Below are 20160 nucleotides of genomic sequence, written 5' to 3' on the forward strand. Positions count from 1 at the left end.
AAAAAAAAAAAAAAAAAGAAAACCCAGGCCGTCCCCTGGATGAACCCACCTAAGGAATGGGAGCCCCATTCACAGCCCAAAAATGCAATGGGCAGGTCACTGAGGACACAGGCGTCCCCAGCTGCCCCCTGCACCTGGCGCGACCTCCTGAGCTCCGAACAACATTGTCTGGAGCCAGGCGCCCCCTGGTGGTCATTTTCTGAGATTTAAGGGCAGTGCAATCTGGGTGCACTATAAGCCTCCTGACTTGCAGATGGTAAAGCAGTAAAGCTGCCAGCAAGAGGTAGATCTTCTTGTCACCATGATGCCACTGGAGGAAACCAGAAGCCCCTCCTGTCCCATTCTTTAAGCTGTGCTCAAAAACAGGGATGGAAAATTTTTTGAGCAGGTGGTAGGTACCCCTGGCCCTGGGTGTTTGTGTGGCAATGCAACCCAATCTCAAAGTTAAAAAGTTGAGTTCAATCTTTTTTTTTTTTAAAGAGAGAGAGAAAGGAAAACAATACAGTATGGGATTCAATAAATAAGAAAAAAAGTTACAAAATGATGCCAACTTTTTCCTTAATGTACAAGAGAGAAGACAGGTTCATGTGGGGTGGAGGCGGCTCTCCCTTCCCTCCCTCCCTGGGCCAAGGCTGGGATAAAGGAAGGCCGGTCAGCAGCTGGGACTTGAGAGAGATGCAGACATGGGTAAACTAAAGAAGTGGGGAAACAAATGGAGGTGCAGAGCAAGAGGAAGACAGGACGGGGTCCCTAGCTGTCTACCTGTGCATCCCACAGCAGGCTGGGGGGCAGCCTGGCTCCTGAGTTGTGTATCCAGTTACTAGTGGTGGGGTCTGGCCAGCAGAGAGCTGTCCCCAGCCTACCCTGTGACCTTGGTGCCCAAGAGAAGACAGGCCCTGGCTTGACAAGGGTATTTAGGGGTGAGGTATGTGGCAGAGGCCCAAGACCTCTTAATATCCTTCAGTGGGGGTGAGGCATTTGTGCTGGGACGCTTGGGCTAGGGGCACAGGGCAGTGGGACAGGACCCCTGAGCTGTGGAGAGGGGAGAAACACAATGGGAATAACTACCCTGATGTGAGGTGCCCAGGCTCTGGCCGGGCTGGAGCATCTGCTGCACTGAGTTTGAGGACTAACTTCACTCTGCCCCCAGCCCTTCTCCTGGAAGTCCCAGCTAACGCTGTGAGTCTGGGACTTCCTTGTGAGGTGCCCAGGCACACACTCCCTGCAGGAGTCTAGTTAGCAGTATGGCTTCGGATCCTCAGATCGCCCGTTTGTCTGCATACTCCTAGGCACACACCTGGAATGGTGTCACCCTCTGCCTCCCACCTCTGTGACATAACTGGAAGTAGGCACGGGCCTCCTGTTTGAGGAAGGTGGGCCTGGAGACCCCATGCTACCAGCTTTCCGCAGTCCCTCAGCCAAACCGCTCCCGAACCAACAGCATCAACTTCTTCTTCCCCTTGTAGGTCTGTTTAAGGTTCTCTAAGAACTGTGCGAACTGGAGGTGCCCGTCTGGTGCCAGAAGGAAGGTCTCTCGAGCTTTGCCCAGGAACTCAATGAAGTCACCATAGTGGCGTGGGCTAATGTGGGTGAGGCGAGAGTGGCTGGTGGTTATGTACGCAGCTACTGCAGCATCCAGGAGCTGGCAAAGTGGTGCCCTGTCAGTCCCAAGTGGTTTGGTAGCCCTGCGGGCACCCAGTGGGCCCAACCCGGGGGCCGAGAGTGTCCAGCGTCGCAGGATGTCTGAGAGCATGGGTGCACAGTGGATGCTGCGGATGATGAGAGGGACGATGGCCGACAATTCGTGCCTCCCCAGCGAGTGGCTGAGTGAGCAAGCCCACAGCACATCGTTGACTGCGGGGTGGCTGTCTTGGTTGAAGGCAATGCTGAGTTGTGCCAAGGCTAGTGTGGCCAGCTTGTAGGCCCGCAGAGGCAGGCCTCGATGCTCCATGTATCGTGCAACCGTGAAGAGGTGGGCGTGGCCAAGGCCACCGGCTGCAGCGTCCAGCACAATCTGGTAGGCGGCCTCAAAGGCTGCATGGTTCTTTTCACACAGGGTCAGGGCTGGCAAGGCGCAGTTCTGGGGATCCTTCATGGCGCACTGCAGTGCCAAGGTGCGGGCACAGGCCCAGAGCTCCTCTCGCCCAGCCGTGTCTAGCTGCAGTCGCAGCAAGGTGGCATGCGTGGTGCCTGTCACGGCCACTATGGTGACAGCCTCCACTGGGGTGAACAGGGAGTACCAGTTCTTCATGATGCTCATCAGCGCTGGTGGGCCTGGGTGTGGGGAGAAGGGACCGAGCAGAGTGTGTATCTGTGCAGCGAGACCCTGCCCTTTCCCTTCCCACCCTACAACCACTGGCTCTGCATCCTCCCAGCTTCCCCAGCTTTTTATTTTTTGGGGGGTAGGTGGGTGGATGTTAATCTCACTATGCAGTCCTACTTGGCCTCAAACTCACAGATCCACCTATCTCTGCCTCCGAAGAACTGGTGATAACAAGTGTGGGTCATCACGCCAAATTGTTTTTTGTTTGTTTGCTTTTGTTTATAAAGACAAGGTCTAGGGCTGGTGAGATGGCTCAGTGGGTAAGAACATTGACTGCTCTTCTGAAGATCCTGAGTTCAAATCCCAGCAACCACATGGTGTCTCACAACCATCTGTAATGAGATCTGATGCCCTCTTCTGGTGCGTCTGAAGACAGCTATAGTGTACTTGGTTTAGAGCACTGGCTGCCCTTTCAGAGGCTTTGGGTTGGGTTCCTAGCACCCACGTGGTGACTTACAACCAGTCCTAACTCAGAAAGGATCACCTGACCTCCACAAGCACACATGTGGCACACAGATATTCATGCAGGCAAAACACCCATACATATAAAATTAATTGATTAATTAATAAAAAAAAACCAGACAAGCTCTCACATAGTCCAGGCTTACCTCAAACTTGCTATGTAGCTAAGGATCAACTTTTGGTCTTCCTGCCTCAACCTCCCAAGTGCTTAGTCACGAACCACCATGTCCAGAAAGAACACAGGGCCTGGTGCATGCTAGACCTGCACTCTACCAAATGAGCTACATCCAACCTTCCTTTTCTTACTGCCCTGAGGAGCAAGCAGTTCCTGCTAAGTAGCCAGTCTCCCTCTGAGCCACAGCTCTAGCCCGGGCTGGTGAGCTCTAGCCCATAGAGTCTTGAGACAGGGTCTCATTACTGACTGAGCCTCCCAATGCTCAGATTACAGGTGCACCATCATGTCTGCATAGAAAACTTCCCTTTTTTCAAAGAGCTAGAGTGGCTGGACTGAGTGAAGCCCTGGGGGTGAAGCATCTGGATCCTCCCCCGACTCCTGACTAGCTCAGCCTGACCATCCGCCAGACGGTACCTCCATGACCCCTCCCAGGCTGGCCTAGAGGTGGTAAGAGGGAAGGGCGGGCCTGCTGTCATTTGTTTTTATCTGTTTGCTTTGAGGCAGAGTTTTACTATGCAGCCTCGGCTGTCCTGGAACACTCTGTAGGCCAGGCAGGGCCCGTTTCTCTGGTGCCTGTCTGCCGGCCCTGCAGGTACTTACCAATCTCTGTGGCACAGCTAACCAGCCAGCGAACCATCTCCCTGCGCCGCCAAGTCATGGTGTTCAGTGTCATCCGCATCACCTGGAGGGAGAGGGAAGGGAGATCCTCAGAATCCTGCTATGGCTGACGGCTTAGAACCTAGGAGGCTGAGGCAGAGCTAATGCAGCAGACCTGGGTGAGGTGTCTTTGGCCTCAGTTTCTGGCTCTGTAGAGTAGGGATAAAAACACAGACTGCGAGGAGGTGCCGGAAAGAAGGCTCAGTGATGCTGCGCATGCGAATGGTGGGCGTGTGCTTCCCAGCATCCATGCCAGGCAGCTCGCAGCCACCTGTAACTCCAGCTCCAGGGAACCCGGGGCCTCTGATGGCACCCACACACGTATGCACACATTCACACACAGCACAGGTCCTCTCACACATGTACACACTCTCACAAAATTAAAAATAAAATCTGGCGGGGGTTGAGACAGGGTTTCTCTGTGTAGCCCTGGCTGTCCTAGAATTCACTCTGTAGACCAGGCTGGCCTCAAACTCAGAAATCTACCTGCCTCTGCCTCCCAAGTGCTAGGATTAAAGGCGTGTGCCACACCACTGCCCAGCAAAAAATAAAATAAAATAAAATAAAATAAAATAAAATAAAATCTTTTTTTTTTTTGGTTTTTCGAGACAGGATTTCTCTGTATAGCTCTGGCTGTCCTGGAACTCACTCTGTAGACCAGGCTGGCCTTGAACTCAGAAATCCACCTGTCTCTGCCTCCCAAGTGCTGGGATTAAAGGCGTATGCTACCACTGCCCGGGCTAAAATAAAATCTTTAAAAAATGAATGTGGAGTGATGGCAAATAACTTTAGTCCCAGCACTCAGGAGGCAGATGCCAGCAGATCTCTGAGTTTGAGGCCAGCCTGGTCTACAGAGTGAGTTCCAGGATAGCCAGGGCTACACAGAGAAACCCTGCCTGGAAAAACAAATGGAGAGAAAAAAGAACTGCAAAGGTGGCTCAGGTAGTAAAGTACTCACTATGCCAGCATGGAAACCCAGGGGTGATCCTGTGTCCATGGAAACCAAAGGTCAGGGCTAGGGAAATGGCTCAGTGCTTCAAATGCCTAAGTCCTCTCTCCAAGGACTCACGTTCAGTTCTCAGCACCCATGTCCCAACTCCAGCTCCAAGGAATACCCTCTTTCCTGGCTTTCTTGAGTATCTGGTTGTCCCTGTGCATACACACACACACACACACACACACACACACACACATACACACACACACATACACACATACACACACACATACACACACATACACACACACACATACACACACACACACACACACACACACACATAAATAAATAAAATCTTCAAAAGGAGAATCTATTGCATGGTGGTACTGTGAGGATGAAGGTGACACCGCTGGGGTTCTTTGCAGTGACACTGACCAGCACTGCTGGGACCTAAGGCTCACTGAAGTTATACTTATAACTGACCAACCAGCCTCTCATTCTGGAAAGTTCCATACCTCAAGTCAGAAGATTCTTCCCTGTAGTCCCAAAGCACATGACCTTCAGCCCCTGCCCTCTGTGAATTGCAACTTTAAGAAACCTCTTATATGTCTGCCTGTCCTGACGCCCAGTCCTGAATCTGTCTCTGTGAGCCCCCACTCTGGTTCCTTCTGTCTGGTCATGTTGTCCCCTCACCGATCCCTAGAGCTATCAGGCCTGGGAATGACAAGTCCCTATTGTGCAGGTTGTCCTAGCGTTGCTCAGGAGCTATCCATGGTATTGTTGTTTTTAACATTTTTTGCTTTTGGCACACGCCTTTAACCCCAGCATCTGGAAGGGAGAGTCAGGGGAGTCTCTGAGACTGAGGCTAGCCAAGTCTATAAAGTGGATTCCAGGACAGCCAGGACCATACACAGAGACCCTGTCTTGAACCTCTCTCCTCTTAACGTTTTTTAATCATGTGTATATGGATTGAGTATGTGCATGTGTGTGCAGGAGCCCTTGGAGGCCAGAGGAGTTATACCCTTAGAAGTGGAGTAACAGATGCTAGAGAGCTGCCAGATATGGGTGGTGGGAACTGAACTTGGGTCCTTTGCAAAAGCAACAAGTACTCTTGAGCAGTGAGCTAGCTCTCCAGTCCCCATCTTGGTCTCACCTGTTAGGCTGCAATGGTGGATCAGCAAACCCTAGGGCTCTGTCTGTCTCTACCTCCCCAATGCTGGGATTATAGTTTTTCTCCTTCAAAATTCTCTGCATTTCTCTGTGTAGCCCTGGCTGTCCTGGAACTCACTCTGTAGACCAGGCTGGCCTCAAACCCAGAGATCCACCTGCCTCTACCTCTCAAATTTGGAGATCAAAGGTATACACCAATATACCCAGCAGATTATAGTTTTTTAATTATATTTTTAACCTTGGTTCTAGGCACCTAATTTTCCTTTCAAGCACTTTATTGACTGAGCCATCTTGACAGCCACTCTTACCTTATTTGGTCTTTTCTGAGACAGGGCCTGTAGTCCACACTGGCCTGAGTTTAGGTCTTTCCACTCAGCCTCCCCAGTATTGGGGTGGCAGGTGTGCATCACCATGTGAAGCTGTTTTCACATATTTACTTAGTCTCTGGAACTGTCTAAGTCCTTGTCCTCAGTCCCCACACCCGTCTAGCCGTGCTAGGACCCCACTATCTATGCCCTTGACTGCTTACCTATGGGTGGCATGAAGACTGGCCTCAGCCTTGCCATCACAGGACGTGATATGCAGCTCTAGCTGTTGCTTACAGGAAGCCCTTCCCCTGAGCTACCACCCCCCTGCTAGCCTTACTCTATGTCCCAGTTCCAAGGGGGCTCCTTATTGGCTGAGTCTGCCACATTCATGGTCCTTACTTTGTTTATGTTTAATATGTACGGGTGTTCTGCCACCATCTATGCCTGTTCACTGCATCTGTGCAGTAGCAGAGGCAGGAAAAGGGCCCCAGATCCCCTGACACTGGAGTGATAGCCTGTTGTGAGTTGCCATACGGTGTTGGGCATTGAACATAGGTCTTTTGGAAGCACCATCACTTTAACTGTTGAGACATCTCTCTAGCTTCACGGTTTTTATTTTAACCAATAGCACCAAGAGGCAACCACAGGCTCTATTTCTTTCTTTTCTAATAAAATGTTTTTTTCTACTGGGGATGGAATAGAGGATCTAGTACAACGCACTATAGCCCTGCAGTCACACCTGGCATCTGAGCTGGGCTGGCTTTTTTTTTTAAATGGGTTTATTTATTTTTGAGACAGGTTTTCAAATAGCTCAGGCTAGCTTACAGCTCTCTATATGGTCAAGATTGACCCTGAATTTCTGGTCCTCCTGCCTACACCTCCTGAATGCTATAACACACCTGGCTTACATGGTGCTGAGGCTGAAACCCAGGCCTTCGTGCCTGTTAGCAAGCATTCTATCCGCTTTCTCAGCCCCTCGTATGGCCCATCCACCAGCTTCAATCACAGTCCTGGAGATGAGTCCCATTCACAAGCATCAAATCTCCAGTGATCTCTTATCGCCTCAATTCTGGTCTATAACTCTACTCTCAGAGGTGTAACTTCTATGTCAGCCTCTGCCCCAGGGGCTGGGGTCCCATTCAGTCACCCCTGGGCCACAGCACCCTTCTGGTGATGTTAGTTGGAGTACCTGTAGGCCGAGCTCCAACGCGATGCCCAGCAGCATGGTGTCTGGTGGTGCGTTGGTTGGCGTGGCTGTCTTGCAGGCATCCTGTGCCAACTTGAAGAGCAGGGCTGGGGAGTGGATGTTTTGCTGGACAGAGCCCAGAACCGCATGCAGCCACTTGGTATCTCCTGGGCAGAAGAAGTAATAGAGGCCACAGTTGGAACACCAGTAAAGAGAAGCTGAATGACCCGTCACACCAATCCTGCACACAGGACCTCCTATGTATGTCAGGGAACTCAGCAGTGCTTCTGCATAAGTGTTAGCTGTTTCCTGTGTTTGTAGGGCTAGGGGATAGACCTTGTGTGTGTTAACTGTGTGCTCTACATGCCGGCTTTGCTCAAATCCTCACCACTGCGATCGAGTCTGTGCTCCCCCACTCTGCTCCAGTCACATGCGTCTCCTGTTTATCCTAACTGCATAGCACTGGGAACGGAGGCTGGGGCATTACACATGCCAGGTCAGCAGCCTACTCGAAGTCACACCCCCAGCCCATCCCTGGAGAATTCTAGGCAGGGGCTCTGAGCTGCGCCTCCCACCTCCGCCCACGTCACGGCTGTGACCCAGCCTCAGGGCCTCAGCACTGGCTATGGCCTTCTGCTTCAAATATTCTTGAAAGGTGGTGTGGATGAAACTGTGTCCCCCTTTCCTTCCAAGTTCTTATGTTGGAAACCCACAGTGGGATGGACTGCTGGGTTAGACCAAGTCAGAGCTGGGCCCTGGGAGGGCTGAGCACCCTTCAGAACTTTGTCTCCTTCCCTCTCCCACCACCTCCACTAAGTGAGGACAGTATGTGTAAACCGAGAAGGGAGCCCTCACTGCCAACCAACCCTCCTGACACCTTAATCTTGGACTTTGGCCTCTTAATCTGTGAGAATCACACTTAAGCTGCCCGGCTTGTGTTACTGTGTTACTGCGACCCAAGCATAGCTCTGCCCTCATATGGCTGTGTGTTTAAGTTCTAGCAGGGAACTGGGAGTGCAGCTCAGAGGCAGAGTGCTGGCCTAGCTTATATGAGACCTGGGTCCCACCCTCAGCACCACAGGAGAAAAGACAAGGCTGCCTGCTCTAGTGTCCCACGTGACCCCAGTACCCTCTCTCTTCACACATGGTGATCTCCTTGCTTATTGTCTGCCAGTTTTGTGTATGTTCATGTGAGTATAGACACAGGCCAGAGTCAAGCTTGAGTGTCATTCCTCAGGCACTACCCACCTTTTAAAAAAACATATTATTTTATTTTTATGTGTATGGGTGTTTTGTCTGGTGCCTGCAGAGTCCAGAAGAATGTGCTGGGTCTCCTAGAATTGGAGTTACAGATGGTTGTGAGCAAATACATAGGTGCTGGGAATTGAACTCTGGTCCTCTGTATGAATAGACAGTGCTCCTAACCACTGAACCACCTCTCCAGCCTTCTCCCTTAGGGCAAGGCTGGCCAGCCAGCAGACCCTAAGGGTCCTCTGTCTCATTTTCCCAGTGCTGGGGCAACATGTGTATGCCACCACACTAGCTTTTTTAATTTTACTTCAGAGACAGGGTCCTACTTCGTAGCTCTGGCCAGCTTGGAACTTACAATGAAGACCAGGATAACCTCAAACTCACTGAAATATGCCTTCCTTTGCATCTGCCTCCTAAGTGCTGGGATTAAAGGCAGAGCACCTACCCTTATGCCCATCCTTTTATGGAATCTGGGGATGGAACTCTAACCCTCTCTCATGCTAGTATGGCAAGTGCTTTACCAAATGAGCTATCACCCCCTCCCCCCAGGCCATCTGTCTGTTCTTGTGGTGCTGGGGAGCTCAGGGCTTCATACAGGCTAAGCAGGGTCTCTACCACTGAGCCCCAGGCCCTGGCTAGTTGATTATACATCTTTGTCATAGAACATAGGATTTGGGATAGTTTTGTTGCCTGCCATCTGGCAGCACTGGGCAAAGATTCTGCTTGGTCCTTACAGAGCATGTGCAAGCAGTAGTAGGGAGTATCCAGTTAGTAAGAGTAGAGCAGACGTGGCAGAACATGAGGCCAAGGGAGGAAGATTGTGAGTCAAGACCAGTGTGGGCTGCATGGTGCATTGCAGGCAAGCTTGGGATTCATGGGAGACCATGTCTTAAAACAAAAGCAAGCTGGAGAAACAACTCAGTGGTTAAGGGCACTGCTGCTCTTGCAGAGTTTCATCCTAGCTATGACTAGAATCCACACTGAAGCTCACGACTGTCTGTACTCAAGAGATCTGATGCCTCATGATTCCACAGTGAAGAGACAAACATTCAGGTAAATATCGTTCACTAAAAACAAAAACAGGAAACAAGTGAAGGATGAGTGTGGGTAGGAAATGGAAGCAGGATGGAGAGGAAGTCAGGGGGACACCAGGACCCTAGAAGGATGGTTGTCACTGCCCTCACCTTTGGCAGCAGTCAGCATGGTGGAGGCCAGTTCACACTGGCGGGTCTCTAGGTGGCCAAGGATGAACCAGCGGGGGAAGCGGTTACTCATGATGGAGTCCAGCGGGTTGGGGTGAGCTTCTCCAGCTGGGAATGTTGTCTCTAGCACAGGTAGCCTGGAGCAGGGAAGAAGCAAGCACAGAGTGAGCTGCCACTGCTGTCTTCTGTCCCCACGGAGACTCTCCCACTGCGGTGCTGGGGGGAGGGATAAGGCTCAGTTTGTAGAGTCCTGCATGCCAAAGGCCCTGGGTCCCATCCTCAGTACCTTAACAAAAAAATGGCTGGGATTTTAATGGTTACTATCATACAGAGAAGACATACATCCTGATAAGGTAGGGAAGAAGGAGAACTTGTTGAGATGCTGGGGTCTGAGCCCAGAATTAGAGTAGTTGCCTAATAAACACAACACCCTGCATTTGGTCTTCTGCTCCAAAAACAAAACAGTAGAAAACAGACACTTATACATGGTTGCCATGTGAGTTAGCGTAACTGTCACAGAAAGCAGAAGTCCTGAAGCTCCTTGGAGACTACAAACAGAACCTCCCCCCCATATACACTCACGCATGCACGCACATGCACGTATATGCTCAACCCAGCAAGCTCATGCTGGACACATGTCCACAATATATCAGCATGTTAAAGGGTGTTTGCTGTGTACTGAACCACAATTCACAATGGCCACAATGTGACAGTCGACACATGTGAACACAATGAACAGCTACAGACACCGTAACACTTGCACATAAAGGAATACTATTCAGCCATAAAGGAATGAAATACTACCAGGTGCAGCTATATGGTTGGAACATTCACTGAGATAAGCCAGGCACAGGGAGAAACACCACAGCCCTTTAGTCACGAGTCGGAGCTGGGCAGATAAAAAGCTAGGTGTGGTGGCCCACACTTGCCCAGCAGCACTGCAGAGGCCAGGGCTACAAGGTTGAGAGTCTCGGGCCAGGGGCTGGACAGACGGCTCATCAGTCCCAAGTCCTGGCTGCTCTTCCAGAGAACCTGGGTTCAATTCTCAGCACCCACATGGCGGCTCACACTGTCTAAACTCCAGCTTCAGAGCCTCCGACACCCTCACACAGACATGCAGGCAAGACACCAATGCACATAAAGTAGAAATGAATAAATTACTTTTAAAGAAGAAATTACTTATAAAAAGAGTCTCAGGCCAGTGTGCACAGTCTGCCACCCCCAAAAAAGAGAGGGAAAAGACAAACAAACAATAGGGACATTCTATTCTATTCTATTCTATAAAGGGGGCAATGCGACACTGACTATAGAGTTTCTGCTGTGGAGTGGGCTAAGAGTTGGAAAAGCTGGATCATAGCTGTCAGATACACATGCATGCCTTTATCACGATCCCACACCAATTACCCATGTCTTCCCCACTAGCATTCTTTCTCTCTCACCATGTATCAACCATCTAGGTCTGAGACCCAGTCTTGTTACACAGCTCAACCTGTTCTGGAACTTGAGATCTCAACTCAAGACTCAGTGTGCTGGGATTACAGGCCTGTGTTATCCCACCTGACTATTAAGAAAATGCATTTCGGCCTGGCAGTGGTGGAACACACCTTTAATCCCAGCACTTAGGAGGCAGAAAGGCAGGCGGATTTCTGAGTTCAAGGGCAGCCTGGTTTACAAAGCAAGTTCCAGGACAGCCAGGACTACACACAGAAACTGTGTCTCAAAAAACAAACAAACAAGAAAATGCATTTAAGCCAGGTGTGGTGATGTATGCCATTAGTCCCAGCATACAGGAGGCTGAGGTAAGCAGATCTCTGAGTTGGAGGCTAGCCTAGTCTATAAAGATTGAGTTCCAGGCTAGCCAGGGCTACACAGAGAAACCCTGTCTCAAAAAAAAAAAACAAAAAACAAAAAACCAAAGACAAACAAGCAAACAACCCCCCCCCTAAATAAAACAAACAAACAAAAGACAAAGAGAAAGAGAGAGAGGGAAAAGAAAATGTCTTTAGCCAAGTGTGGTGCTGCATGTCTATAATACCAGGTGCAGGCAGAAGAGTCATGAGTTCAAGGCCAGCCTTGGCTAGAGAGAGTTCTCAGCCAGCCTAGGCTACATGACACACTGCTTCAAACAAAAGCAAAGCTCATCAGAGAGGACCAGGCATTTAGATGCCCTGGGAACCGGCCAAGTCTGTGACTGGGAGGAGATACAGCCCAGTACTACCCCTTCCTCTAGCTGGCTCCACCACAGGATCACAGGAACTCAGAAGGTACATTTGCTTCACACACCCCACCATAGAAGGGGAAAGGATGCTCTCACTCCTGCAGATGCTCTGGGAACCAGAGTGTTCTCAGGGAGCCAACCAGGCTCTGCCGACCAGGCCAGGCCGGTGCCTGGAGCTCCAGTGCCTGGAGTGCTTGCTCCACTACCTTAAGATTGCCTACCAGGTTTGCTCAAAGCCCACACGTGAAGTTGCAGCATTCTGTCCAAGTCCTTCCTCTTTCTGTTCTCTTCTCCCTACGCCCTGAAGCACCATCTGCACGAGGCACCTCAGCTCTGCATTTGCAACCACCAGCACACTATTTGGTCCAGTTAGGGCGGAAGCATTTGTTGAATGACTTAATGCTGACATTAACCTATATGTATTTTAACCATGAATAGAAATATAACGTCTGAGATTACCTATGTTATATGGGTATTGTTGGGTACTGACCCCAACCTTAGAACAGCCAGGCAATTGTAACACTTCTGGGTCATACCCCCCAGTGAAGGAAACCAGCTACTCAAGTCTCCACTGAGCCTCAGGTAGGCTGAGACAAACCCTTCTAGAAAAAGCCTTCACTTTGAGCTTGTTTGGGGTCCCTAGCTGTTAATCATTCTCAAGTTTACTGTATTACATATTTCCATTTAACAGTAAAACACACACCCTTTTGCATGGGCCACAGGAGGCCTCACTAACCAGACCGAGACCCAGCTCGGTTTGAGACTCCTAGCCTCTTACTCTGTCTCCCACCCTTACCTCATGGCTCGGAGCGCCAGGCGGAAGGCTAGATCTGGGTCGTGGGGCAGCAGTGCTGTGAACAAGTATCGGGCACAGGTGTGCATGGGTACGCTCTCCCGGAAAATCACTTCTCCAAAGCCGCTAAATGGGCCTCCTATAGAGACAAGGTGAGTTCAGTCTTCACTCTCCCTGCGCTTCAAATGTATGTGGAAGAGCGGATGAAAAGAGGGGTCCCTGGGCAATACAGTGAGGAGGTGCACCTGCCCTAGTCAATAGGGGGAGAAGACTTAGCAAAGAGCCAATAGGGTTAGGCCATGGGCGGGGCTAGGATATGGAGCAGGGTTTACAATGTGTTAGGTTAACAGGTTGACATCTTTGGACTACAGTGTAGTAGACTGAGGCCAGGCGGCAAGGCCCCATATCTGATCCCACAGGGCTATGCCAGTAGGCCGAGTGGGCTCACCTTCCAGCAGCAGCCCAGCCTGCTTTCGCAGCACTTGCACCAGCCGCTCGTCCAGCTCCACCTCCTCGAGCAGGGCTAATAGCTGCTCTTCATTGCGCACCACTTTGTCCTGGGCATACAGTCCCTCCGGCAGGGCCCGCTGCTGCCCGAGCCCCAGGAGCGCCACTTCCAGTGCCAGTGCCAAGTAGGACTCTCCAGGGCTCCCTGGCACTGGCACATGCTGGTAGGCCAGCTTTCGCTTCTCTGGGGCTGAGTCTGGGGAAGACACATCCACAACTGCTCAGGTCTAGACTTCCCCCGCCCCCAACCCCCCAAGCTTGGTGACAGAAGTGGAGAGAGGTACAGAGAAAACACTGGCTCCTGGCCCTGGTAGGGCAGTATCTGACCAGTTGGGTGCTGGCCCTCCTGCAAAGGTTTTCAGGGTGGGTACCTGGGAAAAGAGAGTGAGGCTCCTCCTCCAGGCGACAGGCCTCCAGCAGTGCCCTGCAGAGGCAGCCAATGGGATCCAGGGGATGGCCCACCCAACCTTCAGTGCTTGTGACCCCAGTAGCACCTTTCTGGAGCAGTTCTGCAGATGGGAAGAGGTGGGCTCCATTCAGCTACCCACCCAAGCTCTAGAGGCTTCCTCTCCCATGCCCCACCAGTCTCCCAATGCCACCTGACAGCCTGTAAGCTGCCTCATCTTCCTGCAACATGCAAAGCCCTTTCCCACTCCCCATCTGCAGTCAAGCTCAAAGGCTTTGAGGCCTCTTGAGGGGCAATATGAAAATTCTATGATGGATGTCCTGAATGTCCTGTAGGGCTGCTCATCCATTGACCTCCACTGATGCACCTTGCCTGATCTCTGCCTGTGCTATCCCGAGGTACCCGGAGAATCCCTCTGATTCTACCACTCTAGAACCTGTTCCTCCCTTACACTCTTCATCAGCGTCACTGCCAATGCCTTCCTTCTGTCCCCAGATTTAGTCAAAGCATCTCTCCTTTTGTTCAGTGTGACTGTGGTTGTGTGCATGTGGTAGATGCGTATGCATCAGTGTGCTGTCGTATGCATGTACTGAGGATAAAGTTCAGGGCTGTGACACCAGTAGCCCTCCTCCAGCCACCTATATCTTTTGAGACAGGTACTCTTCAGTGAAACTTCAGTCCTGGAGCCTGACTTCCTGCCAGCAGTGCCCTGTGATCTGCCTGTCTTCAACCCCTAGCACTAGGGGACAGCGACATGCCGGCTTTTATGTGGATAACAGGGTAAACAAACTCAGACCCTCGGATTCTCATGCTTGACAGCCAGCACTTCACCCACTAAGTCATTTCTCCAGCCCTGCTTTTAATCCATCCACGCATCCATGCGTCCATCTATCTGAGACAGGGTCTCACATGGTTTAGATGGGCCTTGACCTCTGACCTTGAGGTTCTGACTCTCTAGCCTCCACTTCCTGAAGGTTAGGTTTAGAAGCATGGTAATGCCTGCCTTATACAGTGCTAAGGTAGAAAATGCATGCTAGGCAAGCACTCTACCTAATAAACCAGACCTTTAGCCCATGTTTGTGTATTTGAAACACAACTCAATTTGTTGCCCATGTTTAAAAGTGAGCAAATTCTATATCAAATGGTTCAATCTCCTAGCTTCTCTCTACCCTGCAAAGCATATCTTGAGGGTCATGTAGTGGAAAGCTGCCTGTTACAGGGTGCGGAAGCCTCTGCATTAACCAGCCTGCTTTGCATGATATGTGGATGACGACCAGAGGACTGCCACCAATATTCTGAGGCAATGACCCTGTGAGTAGGGGTGGCCAGGCAAGGTGCAAACTCAGGCTCTAGAGCTGCACATGGCTTCATCTCTCTTCTGCTTTCTCTGCAGACCCAAGGCTTCAGGCATTATAACAGTCTTCTACCACAGAGCTTCACCTGACCCACTGAGTTCTCCCGCCACACAGTCCTTTTTTAATGAGAAAGTCCTTTCTGCCTGTGACACCGAGGGTGGGAGCTGGGGTAGCAGTACCCAGACCTCTCATGGGCTGGTGTGTGCCTTGGGCTCCTGTGTCCCCACTCACCTTTTTTCTGCTGCTTGTAGCTCTCAAGCTGGTGTCGCCGCTGCAGCCGCAGGGTGTTAATTATGGCACACGCCAGCCGCAGAGCCTTGTGGGGATAACCATGAGCACGCAAAGTATCCACCCGTGCACAGGCAGTAGGGAAAGGTTCACCCAGCCAGATGGGGTGGCCCTGAGGGTCAAAGGTTGGCTTGTCACCTCCCATACTGCCAGTGAGGCTGGGGCCACAGGAATCACTGGCCAGGATCCTCTGTAGGTGGTTGTCATTCCAGTGCAACTCTCCAGCCTGCAGTGCTCGGCTGAAAACTGTCCGGCGGGGGCTGGTAGCTGTCACCTCCTCTTCATCCTCTGAGCCTGCAGGAGATATGCTCAATGTGGTACTGGTGGTACTGGTGGTCACACTGTAATCAGCTTCTCCCCCCAGGTGCCAACCCCAGGTTCCACCCTAGGCAGGTAATGGATTCGAGTTCTTAAACAAATCCTCAAGGGGAAAGTGGGGCTGGCATCTGTCATGCCACTGCCAAGCAGGTGGGATGTCTTTTCCTCCTTGCTCCTCCCTCCCCTTCTCCATCTCTCTGCTCCTCCCTGACCTCTCTGCTGCCTTTCTTCTGTGTCATTCTTTACTTGCCTCACTTACACTCACATCACAGCCTCTCCCCCTCGCCTGGGCTCCTATCCTTTTCCCAGTCCATCTTCTCACTGATCCTTTTCCATATCTCACTGTCCTTACTCCTGCCCTAGGCACTTGCCTTCTCATCTCTCTCCTGGGACACAGTGCGGTGACAGAAGGCTGAACTATATAGTAAGTGGTGATGGCTTTTTTGGAAATGGAGAGTAGGGCCCCTTCCTACCTGTCCTGGAGGTTAGAGCAGGCTGTAGACTGGGGATGTCCAAGGGATAATTGCCCTCTTCCAGGGGGCACACATCTAGCTTGTCCCATGTGCCAAGCAGCTGCAGCCAGCCCGACCGCTCATCTGGTTTGCAGTGTGGGCTCAAAATGACACAGACCCACAAAGCCCCTGAAGAGCAGACAGAGACTCAGTATCCAGGCCAACATCATTAAGACAGGCTGACAAGCAGCTGCTGCAGCCTGGGCATGTGTCCTATCCTGATCGTGGGCTGCAGCTCAGGATCTCCTCATATTATGGTAAGGAAATAAAACAGGGCCAGTCAGAGGGCACAGTGGGTAAAAGTCAAGACTGATGACCCAAGTTCAAGCCCTTGGACCATACATGGAAGGAGAGTACTCCACAAAGTTGTCCTTTGGCCTACACATGTGCACTATGGTATGCCCACACATATATACACAATATAGATAAATGTAACTCAGGTACGGCAGAGAAATTTCACTCATCCCAGGACACACTGCATGGGAACTGCAAGTCAGGGCTCAACACTGCTTAGTGCCTAGTGTGATTTTGTATTTTCTTTCTCCTTGTCCACACTGCCTTTTACCATGCGACACAGGGCACAGCAGCCAATGGACAAAATACTGTCCATATGGTAAATTCAACCCGCAGTCCGACTTTTCCTTTCCCTTGGGATCTCCCTTCAAGTGACTAGTAAATTAAGGTTTGTCTTTGCTCTTGTTTTGAGGCAGGGTCTTACTCTGTAGCCCAGGCTAGCCTGGAACTTATCACTCTCCTGTCTCAGCCTCCAAGGTGCTAGTATTATGGGTATTTCCAACTAGACCTGCCATATTTTCACACTTTTGAATGGTGATGAAAATATTAAAATGAAAAAAGATTATTTTGTGATTTGTGCAAATGATACAAAGTTCAAAGAAAGCAGAGTAGCTGCGGGTTGTACATGCCTATAGCCAAGCACTCGGGAGGCTAGGCAGAACTGAGCTAACCTGGGCTATACAGAGCAAGACTGTGTAAAAACACCAAGTGTCCATAGCTGTGTCTTAGGGAATACTTCCCTATGTGTTCTGTAACTGTGTACATATTGGTGCTGTGCACGATCCAGAGGCCTTGTTCCTGACACACAAACATCCAACCACTGACTGCACTGCACCCAATGTGACATAGGTCTGGCTGGATTTTTGCTACACTGGTAGGGCCCCAACAAAGCTGAAGATACTATTTAGTTTTGTAAAACTGTGAGCTGTGGCGTAGCCTAAAGTTCTCAGCCCCACATTAGAGGACTCAGCATCTGCTGATTCTATCAATCATGGATTGAATTGAAAGGACTTTAAAAAACAAAAACAAGGGCTGGAGAGATGGCTCAGTGGTTAAGAGCACTGACTGCTCTTCCAGAGATTCTGAGTTCAATTCCCAGCAACTACATGGTGGCTCACAACCATCTGTAGTGTGATCTGGTGCCCTCTTCTGGTGTGTCTGAAGACAGCTACAGTGTGTTCATATACATTAAATAATATATATATGTATATATATGTGTGTATGTATGTATATATAATATATATAAAACCCTGTGTCTTTACTGGATAGGAACAGCCATCTTTTTCTTGTTATTATTCTTCAAACCATACGATGACAACTACTTCTGTGGCCCTGATCTGTATTTTAAGTCAGCTGGAGGTAACATAGAGAACACTAAGGACCAAGTGAGTCCTGGCTCAGGGTGCAGTACATGCTTAGTAGAACCTGGGGTTCTCTTTTCAGCATCAATCAATTCAGCCGTCTGTGGTGGTGACCAGTGAGCCCACTAGCACTTGGGAAGTAGAAGAGAAAAGACCAGGAAGGAACTCAGGGTCATCCCTAGCAACACTGAGCTTGAGGTTAGCCTGAGCTACATGAGACCCTGAATCAAAGCAAGACAAAACTATACAGAAAGGGTATGTACAGATTCTCTATAGCACTAGCTGGTTTTATGTCAGGGCCTTGGGTATCCCAGGGCCTTGGAGGATTTGGGATCAATTTCCAAAGACACCATGGGACAAAGCTATGTAGCACTTAACCATCTATGCAAGCACGGATCCTCCCATCTATCCACCATCCATGTTTGCTGGAGCTGGAATTCAGGGTTTCATGCATGCTATGCAAGCCTGCAACCACTGAGTTATAGCCCCAGCTCTGAACATGTGACATTAATCATGATCTTCCCTACTAGATATTAATTCCAAGAGAGCCAGAGTTTTGTGTTTTGTTCTCTCTGGGAGTTCCAGTATCCAGTAGGGTGGCTGGCACATTGGAAATACTTAGTAATGTTAAGTGGAGGAAAAATTTGGGGCACAGATGCTAATATAAACGGAAGCCAGTGTTTAGGCCTTACCCAGCTCATCCCACAGCTGCCGGCACTTGTCTGTCATTCCAGCACCCTGCTGCCGCCACAGGGCCAGGCGGGGGTCCTGCAGGAACTGCTCAGTCATGAGGATTAGCATGCGTGCCCCATTAGAGTCCCGTGCCCGAAGCATCTCCCGCACCTGTGCAGAGAAGCAAGTGGTAAGAAAGGAAAGTGTGTACGGGACCTCTGCTTTGCTCAGCCCAAGCCTTAGCACCTTGCTGAACATGGAGCGCAGCTGCTGGCTGGCCCCATAGTGGCCACCGTTGGACAGCAGCTGCTTCACTTGCTCTTGGATCTGCTCCTCATCCAGATGCCAGCAGTTGGCATCTTCTGTGCCTGCACCCGCCGTGGGATCTGGGGCACCTGCAGGTGAACAGACAAGTGTAGAGTAGGAGAGAGTGTCCATTCCTTCAAAGTCGATAATCTTTCTCACCACACCAGCGATCCACCTATCAACTCACCACCCATCCATTTGTCCTCTACCCACTCTCCACCATTCCCTTCCACTCACCTAATATTCCACGAATACATCTGTCCATCCACACATTAGTCCCAAATACTATGAGCCCCTTCATTCACTTAGTTAGGTACTATGGAAACACTGTATATATCTATTCATCTTCCACAAAACACCAGGCACTCATCCATTTCCTCATCCATCATCTTACCAGACACCGCCCATCCATATTAAGCCAGTTTCTATCCATCTCATCTCCATACCAGTTCCTCCACACCCACGTCCCTCATATGGCCTAGTTCACCAGTCTTGCCTCCAGCCCACCTACAGTGACTCCACCTGCCCACCTTCCGGCTTGTCTCGCCACTCAAAATATCTTACCTCAGATTTATTGAGTGATCAGCCACGCTGTGCACTCGCTGAGCTACTCTGGTTTAGGAACATGCCTCCCCTCACACTTATCACTGCTACATGTTCCTCCCAGAACAACTATCCACCAGTCCCCAGTGTGCACACTTACCGGTCTGTCTGTCTGTCTGTCTGTCTGTCTTTTGTATTTTTAAAGAAAGGGTCTCACTCTGTAGTTCTGGCTGTCCTGGAACTCACTATGTAGATCAGGTTAGCCTCGAACTTAGAGATCCACCCGCCTTAGTCTCCTGAGTGCTGGGATTATAAAAGTGTGTGTGCTACTATGCCTGGCTACCCATTGGCCTTTCAAAGAGTCCCATGCCACCAGGCAGTGGTGGCGCACACCTTTAATCCCAGCACTTGGGAGGCAGAGGCAGGAGAATTTCTGAGTTCAAGGCCAGCCTGGTCTACAGAGTGAGTTCCAGGACAGCCAGGGCTACACGGAGAAACCCTGTCTCAAAAAACTAAAAAGAGTCCCATGCAAGCCATCTCTCCCCAGCTGCCCTTCCAATAATCAGCCTTTCACTGCACTCACTGAGCTACCCATTCACTCATCCCCAATATTCTTCCATAGCACCAGTTCACCCTAGTGATGCATCATAACCTCCTGGACCCCACCCAGCATCCCATACCCATGTTAGCTCCCATCCACTACTATTACCTTTCTACCATCATGGCCAAACAAACTAGCAGCAGACTCCTCCCTTCCAATACCTTCCGTGCTCCATACCTCATCCATACTTCATCCATACCTCAAGGATTCTCACCTTTAAGCCTTTACCCTGGGACTCTGAGACACCTCACTCTGGGACTGACCTTCTGTTCTTGCCTACTGCCTCTTCCTTCTCTTTCTCTCTCCACCCCC

The 20160-nt window shown here is 50.5% G+C and overlaps 1 protein-coding gene across 1 annotated transcript in view; it reads right to left on the reverse strand.

The window, feature by feature from the left end:
• Window positions 1–452: 452 nt before the first annotated feature.
• The window catches only part of Zswim4 (zinc finger SWIM-type containing 4), a 26104-nt gene continuing 6396 nt past the window's right edge, over window positions 453–20160 (reverse strand). The window contains exons 4-14 of the mRNA XM_031340569.1: window positions 18645–18793; window positions 18419–18569; window positions 16033–16200; window positions 15185–15535; window positions 13564–13701; window positions 13134–13388; window positions 12689–12824; window positions 9657–9811; window positions 7225–7388; window positions 3561–3642; window positions 453–2274 (exon numbers count right to left, since the gene is read on the reverse strand). Of these exons, the coding sequence (XP_031196429.1) occupies window positions 1415–2274; window positions 3561–3642; window positions 7225–7388; window positions 9657–9811; window positions 12689–12824; window positions 13134–13388; window positions 13564–13701; window positions 15185–15535; window positions 16033–16200; window positions 18419–18569; window positions 18645–18793 (2609 nt within the window). The 3' untranslated portion in view covers window positions 453–1414. The remainder of the gene's footprint in view (window positions 2275–3560; window positions 3643–7224; window positions 7389–9656; window positions 9812–12688; window positions 12825–13133; window positions 13389–13563; window positions 13702–15184; window positions 15536–16032; window positions 16201–18418; window positions 18570–18644; window positions 18794–20160) is intronic.

This window comes from Mastomys coucha, unplaced genomic scaffold (genome assembly GCF_008632895.1).
Source record: "Mastomys coucha isolate ucsf_1 unplaced genomic scaffold, UCSF_Mcou_1 pScaffold22, whole genome shotgun sequence".
Lineage (NCBI taxonomy): Eukaryota > Metazoa > Chordata > Mammalia > Rodentia > Muridae > Mastomys > Mastomys coucha.